Below are 10,155 nucleotides of genomic sequence, written 5' to 3'. Positions count from 1 at the left end.
TTAATTAATTTTATTTAACTAATAAGATGATGACACATGTCACCACTATATTAGAACAAAATAAAGGTAAAATCTCCTTAAGGAGGCTACCTGATTTGGAATTAATTTTATTACAGGGTAAGAAAGGGCGGCAAACCATCAAGGCTAGACATGTCATTGGAATCAATTTGCTGAAGTTTATATCTAACTTATATAAACTATTTAAACTTGGGCTATTGGGGGAAGTGCATAGCCGTCAAGCTAACCCAAGTAATTTGTTTTAAATATCAAAATATATTTAAATAAATCTATGATTCCAACTTAGAACATCTCACAAAATATTCAAATATTTAATTACTAGATAAGATTAAGAATTAATTTAATACATACTAAAATTATCATTTAACTTATAAAAAAAAATAATAAAAAGACTTACAAAAAATTTAAAACAAAAATTTAAGAATTTCTCAATTAAAATATTATTTAGAAATAAGAAAATAATTAAATAAATATTTAAATTATTATTTTTATTTATTTATCTAATTTAATAGTTAATAAATAATATTAAATAAAATTTATATTGTATCCTTCAAACTATTAAAATAATTTTAAATATAAATTATTTGTTTATTTATTTTCATAAATAATTATAAAATAGAAGTTTATATTTAAAAAAAATTAATATAAATTTTAAAATAATTAAATACATATATTTTAAACTACTTATGATACAATACATGTAATTTTTAAATAAAAATAATATTGATTTTATAAAATATATAAATAATTATTTTTATTTTAAATTAAAATGAGAAATTATTTAATTTTAATTTAATACTTTTATATGTTAAATAATAGTTTTGGTATTGTTAAATTAATTCTTAATCTTATTTAGTGATTAAAGGCTTGAATATTTTGTGAGATATTCTAGGTTGGAATCATAAATCTAACAAATTTCTTTCATTTTATAGTAAAAGTTTGATATAAATTAAATAAATACTTTGGCATTTAGAATCCATAACATGTGCTAGCTCATTTTAGAATCCATCTTATTAGCTGAATAATAATAATTAAATAATAATTAAAAATTAAAATAATTAAAAAATGCCACATCAATTATGTCGTTAAGATTTTAACGACGAGTATTAAAATGAAACAAAAACTAAACGTTATATATGATTTTGTAAAAATTAAAAGTTTAGGTACTAAAACGTACTAAAAGTGAAACTTTAGATACTAAACATGTAAGTTATCCTATAAATTATTGTCTAACATGGGTACAAAAGAATTTACATGCACTTCAAAATTAGTAGTTAGTAATTTCCAAATACCTAGTCATATATCGTCTATACATATGTTATGGGTACATATAACTTCTAATCTTCATTAATTCAACTCATTTTTGTCGATGTTGAATATATAATTATAAGTTAAATTTACTTATCTACCAAAATATCCGTAAAACAATTTAGTTAACATTTTCTTTTGAATAATCTAACATAAAATAATATATATTTAGAATTTTTTGTTTAACTATTGTATAGCACGAACCAGTGGTAAAGTGAGAGAGAGAGATGGCACAGGTCAGCAAAATCTACAGTGAAACACAAAAAACACGTGTTTTGCCTAATGTCCCAGAAACCCAAATCTCCAAATCTCTACATTCAGTTTCATTTGGATCAACTCTCAAAACAAGTTTTGCACCTTCTTGCGGTTTGGTTTTGAAGAGCAATTGCAAGTTGGGAGCAGTAAAGGTTGGGTCTTTGAAGGTTTCCGCTTCAATGGCAACATCGGAGAAGCCATCTAGAGCATCGGAAATCGTGCTTCAACCCATTAATGACATTTCGGGCACCGTCAAGTTGCCCGGCTCCAAATCATTGTCCAATCGGATTCTGCTTCTCGCTGCTCTATCTGAGGTATATTGATTTCATTACTCTATTTAATGTTGGTGTTTATACCCTTTAATTACTTCATGTTTTAATGTCTATTCGATATGTAGGGAACTAATGTGGTACACAATTTGTTGAACAGTGACGATGTTCATCATATGCTTATTGCTTTGGGAAAACTTGGGCTACATGTGACACATGACAGTGAAAAGAAACTAGCCATTGTTGAAGGTTGCGGTGGTCGGTTTCCAGTCGGTAAAGGGGACGGTCAAGAAATTGAGCTCTTCCTTGGGAATGCTGGAACTGCAATGCGACCGCTTATTACTGCTGTTAACGCTGCCGGTGGCAATTCAAGGTTTGTCCAATTAAGATCGATTTATGAAGATATAATACTATAAGGCGACCGTGAATAATTTTACATTGATGTTTCCCCATAAGAGGGAATTCAACAGTTGATAGGGTATGTAAGCTTTTAACTGAATTCTTTTAGTTGAGTATACAAATAATTTGCATATTCATGGAACGATCTGCTTATATGCTAATGCTCTTTGTTTCATGTATAGCTATCATGTTTTTGAGGTAATGGTTATATGCTATTCATCTTTTTAGCTACATACTTGATGGCGTACCTCGAATGAGAGAGAGACCTATCGGTGACTTAGTTACTGGTCTTAAGCAGCTTGGGGCTGATGTTGAATTGTTGGAATGAGCTTGCTCGTGGTGCAGTCCTCACCCATGTGGCTTAGATGCAGCTAGTAGATGTTGTTGGTTGTGTTTGTGTAGTTGAGGCAGTTAAGGTGTTAGTCAGTTAGGTTGTTGAGTGTCTGTTAGTAGTTGTAACAAATGTGTAACTGATTGTTTTCTTGGAACTATATATAAGTTGTAAAGGATAAATTGAAATCAAGAAAGAAAGCATTCAGTCCTTGCTTCTGTTGTTAGCTTAGCTATCTTGATCATTCAACTTGGTATCATTCGCTACCATATCCTAGGGATTGTTTCCGCTGCTCGTGCTTCTATGGATCACTGCTATGGATCAGAGTGCCTCATCCACAGCTACTTCAATGGAGTTCTCTACCCAAAACACCAAAGCATTCACCAGCAAAAGGGTGAACATGATTCTTGATGAGTCAAATTTCCTACTTTGGAAACAGCAAGTGTTACTCACCGTACGCAGTCATCGCCTTGAGCGGATACTAACTGGATCGATGCTACCTCCCCCAGAAACTGTTGCTGGTGAAGAGGGAACCACGATCGTCAATGAACAGTATGAAGAATTTCTAGCCCAAGACAGCGCACTAGCTTCCTGGTTACTATCAATAGTAAGTCCTCACTTACTTCCACAATTTGTTGGTGCTGAAACATCGGCGCAGGTGTGGAATAAAGTCCTACAATTCTTTGCAAGCCGATCTGCTACTGCTGTAATGAGTTTACATTACAAGCTGCAGTCCCTCAAGAAAGGAGGAGACAACATGAGGGCTTATCTTACCAAGATAAAAGAAGTCATTGATGCATTATCTTCTTGTGGCAGTCCAGTTCCATAATCTGAACATGTTGCTAGCATTCTTGAAGGCCTTACAAGGGAGTATCAGCCCTTCATTGCAGTCATATTTGCCATGCGTGAATCGTTGTCACTTGACAGCATCTGTACCATGCTCGTCGATGCTGAAACTCAAATTGAAGGCTTTGATTATCATCCTGAGTCTTTACCTGTTAGTGCCAATCTTGCACAAGGAAAACTAGAAGTTGACGCTAACAAGAGCCGTGAGAAGCAATAATATAGGACCAACAACTCGGCTTACTCTCGAGGGAGATCTCGTGGCAGGGGCAGAACTCAACCCAAGGTGCAGTGCCAATTGTGTGGCAAAAATGGACACCTTGTCAGTCAATGCTGGCATAGGTTTGATGAAGAGTTTACTGGTATCACATTTGATGATCATATCTTAGGATCTGAAAACTCTAAAGCGTATTATGCTGCCAACGGAGTCAATGGTAATGCGTGTGGCTGCTGCAGTCATGGCAATACATATCATGATGATAACAGAAGTACATGGCAAAACCAGGCACATTCTAGTACTGCTGGTCAAGAACAATGGGTGATTGACTCAGGTGCGACTCATCACGTTACTCCTAATGCAGCGTCGATTACTTCTCACTCAAACTATAACAATCCTGGTAAGCTAATGGTTGGGAATGGGGATTCATTGACTGTTTGTAAAGTTGGCAAGGCTGAATTACAAGCCCCTTCACGCACTCTATCTTTAAGTGATATTCTACATGTTCCCTCCATTACTAAGAATCTACTTTCTGTTTCCAAGCTTGCTAGGGATAACCACATGTTTCTTGAATTCCATGCTAAACCCTGATGTGTTAGAGATGAAGACACAAAGGCCGTGTTACTGCAGGGCATAGAATGTGGTGGCCTATACTCCTTTAAAGCTGCCAATACAATAAGAGGAAATGCAGAAGCCAAAGCTCATACTGCCATAGCATCCTCCAAAACTTCTGAAACTTGGCATAAAAGGCTGGGACATCCTGGTTATGACACGTTTGTTAAAATTTGTAAACGATTAGATGTAAAAGCTATTCTTGATATCAATAAAAATTGTGTGGCTTGTCACTTGGGTAAGAGTCACAAGCTTCCTTTTTCCCAATCTAGTACTACTTACACAGAACCGTTTCAACTTGTTTACTCGGATCTATGGGGACCTCCACACGTGTCTTCAAATGGCTTTCGGTTCTATGTCTTGTTTGTCGATGCTTCTACACGGTTTACGTGGTTGTACCTTCTAAAGTCAAAGGCTGAAGCTGTAACAGCATTCAAGCTTTTTCAAAAGCTAGTTGCTACACAGTTCAATAGTGTAGTTAAAGCACTTCAAACCGACTGGGGAGGAGAGTTTCTCCCGTTGACAGGCGAACTAAACAAGTCCGGTGTGATTCATCGACTCACATGTCCCCACACTTCCGAACAAAATGGTGTAGTCGAACGGAAACACAGACTCATTGTTGAGATGGCCCTTGTTCTACTTGCTCAGGCATCCATGCCTATTAAGTTCTGGTCCTATGCTGTTCAAACTACAGTCCACTTGATTAACAGGTTGCCATCAAGAATGTTGAATGACAAGTCACCTTTTGAGGTCCTGTATGGCAAGACTCCTGATTACAATGGCTTGAGAGTATTTGGTTGCAGGTGCTTCCCTCATCTAAAGCCATTCTTGCATCACAAATTAGAATTTCGGTCTCAAGTGTGCACATTCCTTGGTTACAGCGTGCATCACAAGGGGTTTCAGTGCTTAGCTAGAGATGGACGTATATATGTCTCTAGGCACGTGGTATTTAATGAGGACGTGTTTCCTTTTGCAGGTGATTTCAACAGGAGCTCTATGACAGGCTCGAATATGAAACATTCTCAGTCACTTGAGGCAGTCACTGATGTCACCAAATTCAGGACTCAGCAATGTGAATTCAGTAGGCAACCTACAAGTACGAGCAGAAATGCATCAAGTGGCAGGCAAGCAACAGCTGCCACTCGTGGTTTGGAAGAAAATATTGAACACATGCCTGATAATCAGCTGCTTATGGATACTTATGCCAATAGTGGAAACGATGATCATGAAGTCAGTTCAGAACAACACTCTGGCAGCTTGGAAGCAAACGGTGATACTGTCAGTCAACCTACTAATGAATCCCCTGCAAATCAACATGCTGATGATGAAGACAGCGAGCATAACGTTCAACCTATAAAACTTCGTGGCAATACTCATTCCATGCTAACTCGGAGCAAGTGTGGAGTCTACAAACCCAAAGCTTACATAGGGTATGTTCTGGATTATGTTCCATGCACTGTACGTGAAGCGTTTCAAATCTCGGAATGGAAGGCAGCTGTATATGAAGAATATAATGCGTTGCAACGTAATGAGACTTGGGAGTTAGTCAAGTTACCAGAAGGAAGAAAAGAGGTTGGCTGTAAATGGCTGTTCAGGCTCAAGAAGAACCCCGATGGTTCAATTCATCGTTACAAAACACGTCTGGTTGCTATGGGATTCTCACAAATTCCTGGGTACGATTTCAGAGATACCTTCAGCCATGTGGTTAAGTTCACCACCTTGAATGTCATTCTGTCGTTGGCAGTGACTAACGGTTGGGCACTTCGACAAGTGGATGTCAACAATGCCTTCTTGAACGGTGAGCTTCAAGAAGTAGTCTTCATGCAACAGCCACCAGGCTTTGAACAGACTGCTCCTGATGGCAGCAAGCTGGTCTGTCGACTAAAAAAGGCACTTTATGGCCTAAGACAAGCACCGAGAAGCTGGCACTCCAAGCTTCGAGACAACTTGCTAAGTATTGGGTTCCAAGAGTCACGACCTGATGTCTCGCTGTTCATCAAGAAGAAGGGTGAGAACTATGTTTATCTACTGGTGTATGTTGATGACATAATCATCACAGGCCACTCGAACGATGAAATAAATGAAGTTGTTCGACTGTTGAGTAATAGATTTTCACTTAAGGACCTCGGACAGCTTTCATACTTTCTTGGCATCGAAGTAAGAAGAACAGATGAATATCTAGCCTTGTCACAGAAGAAGTTTATCACTGAACTTCTGGAAAAAGCAGATATGTTAAAAGCCACACCTACACCGACTCCCATGGTTGCAGTCTCCAAATTACTCAGTGATGAAGGAGAACTCATTCCTGATGCGTACAACTATCGCAGCATCGTTGGAGGATTGATTTATGTTTGCCACATAAAACCGAACATCGAATTTTGTGTAAATAAAGTGGCCCAATATATGCATGCACCACGACAGTCACACATGGTTGCAGTAAAACGGATTTTACGTTACTTGGCAGGAACGAATGAACTTTGGTCTGGTTTTTACTGCTGCTGGTGCTGGGGTGAAAGTTGTTGCATTTGCCGATGCAGATTGGGGAGGCAACCTCAATGACAGGAGGTCGGTGTCCAGGCATGGTGTCTTTATTGGCAATAACTTGGTCGTTTGGAGCTCCAAGAAACAAAAGTTTGTCTCGCGATCCACAATGGGGGCAGAATACAAAAGCGTGGCTGACACTGCAACAGACGTGGTTTGGGTTAGTGCATTACTTGCAGAGCTTGGTGTGTGCCAAAAGGAAGAACCGATCATATGGTGTGACAACACGAGCGCTGTGGCTATGAGCGCAAACCCTGTCCATCATACACACACCAAGCATATTGACCTTGATATTCATTTCGTGCGAGAGAAGGTTGTAGCGAAACAAATGCAAGTTAACTACGTGCCTGCTGCTCATCAGGTTGCTGATGGTCTAACCAAGCCGCTAGCTCGAAATGCCTTTGAAGAATTTCGAGAAAAGCTGTGTGTGAAGATGTGTTGAAAAAGCAGGGGCGGAGAGAAAGTAGGGAGAATGTTGGAATGTGCTTGCTCGTGGTGCAGTCCTCACCCATGTGGCTGAGATGCAGCTAGTAGATGCTGCTGGTTGTGTTTGTGTAGTTGAGGCAGTTAAGGTGTTAGTCAGTTAGGCTGTTGAGTGTCTGTTAGTAGTTGTAACAAATGTGTAACTGATTGTTTGCTTGGAACTATATATAGGCTGTAAAGGATGAATTGAAATCAAGAAAGAAAGCATTCAGTCCTTGCTTCTGTTGTAGCTTAGCTATCTTGATCATTCAACATGAATGCACTCTTGGCACTAATTATCCCCCTGTTTATATAAATGGAAAGGGCGGTCTTCCTGGGGGAAAGGTATGGCTCAGATCATTTCTATTATGTTTTCGTGGTTTTATATTGTCGGGTAAACTGTTTTGTAAAGGTCATCCTAGAATCGCTTCAGAAGCTGCTTTTCTAAAGTAGATACAGGAAGCCACATAAGCTGCTACTAGAAATGAGCTCCCATTCCATGTCATCAAGCAATAATATTATTTTAAGTTAAACTGTCAATCGCCATTCTCATAAACCCAACGTGTCACCATCTCCGGATGCATAGATGTCAATTCGGTTGTAATTATGTCTGGTCAGTGGTCAAATAAGAATATGGCAGCTGCAAAACCTTTTGAGAATATACTTTTTTCGTGAATTCTCCAATGTGTGCTTGCCAGGTGTTATTCTAATGTTGCTTTTCGAGTATACATGGGAATGATGAACTTGTTAACTGATTAACATTAATCATTAATGTGGCACATATCATCGTTTAGCTCTGTTGATAAAGGAGCCCATGGTTTTAAATTCTTCTTCCTTTCTAATCACATTCATTATTTCTTAAATGTCTGAAACTTTGACTGTTTGTGATGTCCAAACTGTGTGCTCTTGCTTCTTTTAACTTATAGGCTGCATGAAGGAGAAGGGCTATATTTTGATGAAAAGGAAAAAGACCGTAAACATAACTTCTGGATTTTGTTGCCGATATTCATGTAAACTTCTTGGCTACTTTCGCAGGTGAAACTCTCAGGATCAATCAGTAGTCAATACTTGACTGCTTTACTCATGGCAGCTCCTCTGGCTCTTGGGGATGTGGAAATTGAGATAATTGATAAGCTAATTTCAATCCCATATGTTGAAATGACTATGAAATTGATGGAAAGGTTTGGGGTCAGTGTGGAGCACACGGATAGCTGGGATCGGTTTTTGATAAAAGGAGGTCAAAAGTACATGTAGGTTTCTATGATTTACACATGTACGTAGCACGGTAGCAGTATTGTTGTATAATAGTCTGTTTGGACTACAAATCATAAACTGATATAATCTTTCAGGACTCCTGGAAATGCTTATGTCGAAGGTGATGCTTCAAGTGCTAGTTACTTCCTTGCGGGTGCTGCAGTCACTGGTGGGACAGTCACTGTAGAAGGATGTGGTACAATTAGTTTACAGGTACATTTTATCGTGAAGTCCATGAAAGGTAATAAGTTCCCAACCAAATTAAATGATATTTTGGTATGAGTGGATGTATTTGGTTTTGATTACTTACAATATCGTTTTGTGCCTTCCAAAAGCGTTTTTGAATTGCTTTGACTGTCGTTGACGTTTCCCTTGAATCCTTATTTTGTCGATTTTACAAATGCTTTTTCCATTAAAGTTATCATTGTCATGGTCATGCTTGCTTTTCTTGATTTTTCTTTTGGTTAAGGGTGATGTAAAATTTGCCGAGGTTCTAGAGAAGATGGGTGCCAAAGTCACCTGGACGGAGAACAGCGTTACTGTAACTGGACCACCGAGAAATTCCTCTGGAAGGAAACACTTGCATGCGGTCGATGTTAACATGAACAAAATGCCAGTTGTTGCCATGACTCTCGCTGTTGCCCTTTATGCTGATGGTCCTACCGCAATTAGAGATGGTATGATCTTGTTTTTTGCTTCTCACTTTGAAAAAGTGTGTCTATTGTTTTTTTCTCGACTAAAGACCATCGACAGCCTTTGTACGATTCTTTGATCATATCTTCCATGATTTGTATTCAGTGGCATGTTGGAGGGTTAAAGAGACTGAAAGGATGCTTGCAATCTGTACTGAACTCAGGAAGGTAGATTCTAGCTTTACGCACATTAGTAACTTTTAGATGGTGCTGGTTAGGCAATTGTTCTTACTTCTTTGTTCGGATTAATATTGCAGCTCGGAGCAACAGTTGAAGGACTGGATTATTGTGTGATCACTCCTCCTGAGAAATTAAACATGACAGCTATCGATACTTATGATGATCACCGAATGGCCATGGCTTTTTCCCTCGCTGCCTGTGCCGAAGTTCCAGTTACCATCAGGGATCCTGGTTGTTCATGGAAAACCTTCCCCAACTATTTTGAAGTTCTTGAGAGCGTTACAAAGCATTAAACACCTTTTCTACTTCGTTAAACTGGACAGGAAGAAGAGGCTACGAGAGAGGGAATTCATTTCCCGGTTATTAAAGTAATAGATCGAAAACCGGTTGAACCTTGTACTGATATCAGCTTTGCATTCTTCTATAATTTCGTATGGGCAGATCGTGTTCGCTGTTTTCTACTTTCGATGGCTTGATATCGGATTCCAGACTGTAATATTAAACAATGACTATAGAGGATTGATTCTTTTGTTCAAATGCCTTCAAGAGATCTCATGTTTTGCTGTATTGTTTGTTTTCTTCTTCAGAAGATGAGGAAGATAAATGACAGGTCAGTGGTCATGAGATATGCGCAGTTCACATTAATGATTAAGATATGCATATTTTACGTAAAAAAAAAGGATAAACTACAACCATTAGTTATTTTCTACTTAAATCACTATTTTTTTTTTTGTAAATTTGGTTATCATGGTTATTCTCTCTATTTAAACCATT

General features: G+C 38.1%; 1 protein-coding gene across 1 annotated transcript; it reads left to right on the top strand.

The window, feature by feature from the left end:
• Positions 1-1,553: 1,553 nt before the first annotated feature.
• Positions 1,554-9,888, top strand: LOC120175971 (3-phosphoshikimate 1-carboxyvinyltransferase 2-like). Its single transcript, XM_039182503.1, has 9 exons — positions 1,554-1,895; positions 1,979-2,223; positions 2,478-2,561; positions 7,531-7,600; positions 8,291-8,505; positions 8,605-8,722; positions 8,979-9,186; positions 9,308-9,369; positions 9,459-9,888. Exons 1-9 carry the CDS (start codon positions 1,554-1,556, stop codon positions 9,672-9,674), a joined length of 1,560 nt encoding a protein of 519 aa, XP_039038434.1. The 3' UTR covers positions 9,675-9,888.
• The last annotated feature ends 267 nt before the right edge of the window (positions 9,889-10,155 follow it).

The sequence above is a fragment of the Hibiscus syriacus genome, unplaced genomic scaffold (genome assembly GCF_006381635.1).
Source record: "Hibiscus syriacus cultivar Baekdansim isolate YM2019G1 unplaced genomic scaffold, ASM638163v2 tig00112221_pilon, whole genome shotgun sequence".
Taxonomy (NCBI): Eukaryota; Viridiplantae; Streptophyta; class Magnoliopsida; order Malvales; family Malvaceae; genus Hibiscus; species Hibiscus syriacus.
This window is presented reverse-complemented; position numbering and strand designations above follow the sequence as displayed.

Coding starts and splice junctions, on each gene's coding strand:
- LOC120175971 (XM_039182503.1), top strand. CDS start 1,554: ATGGCACAGGTCAGCAAAATCTACAGTGAAACACAAAAAACACGTGTT. Junction 2,562..7,530: donor AAGCAGCTTGGGGCTGATGT/TGAATTGTTGGA, acceptor GATCATTCAACA/TGAATGCACTCTTGGCACTA. Junction 7,601..8,290: donor GCGGTCTTCCTGGGGGAAAG/GTATGGCTCAGA, acceptor CTACTTTCGCAG/GTGAAACTCTCAGGATCAAT.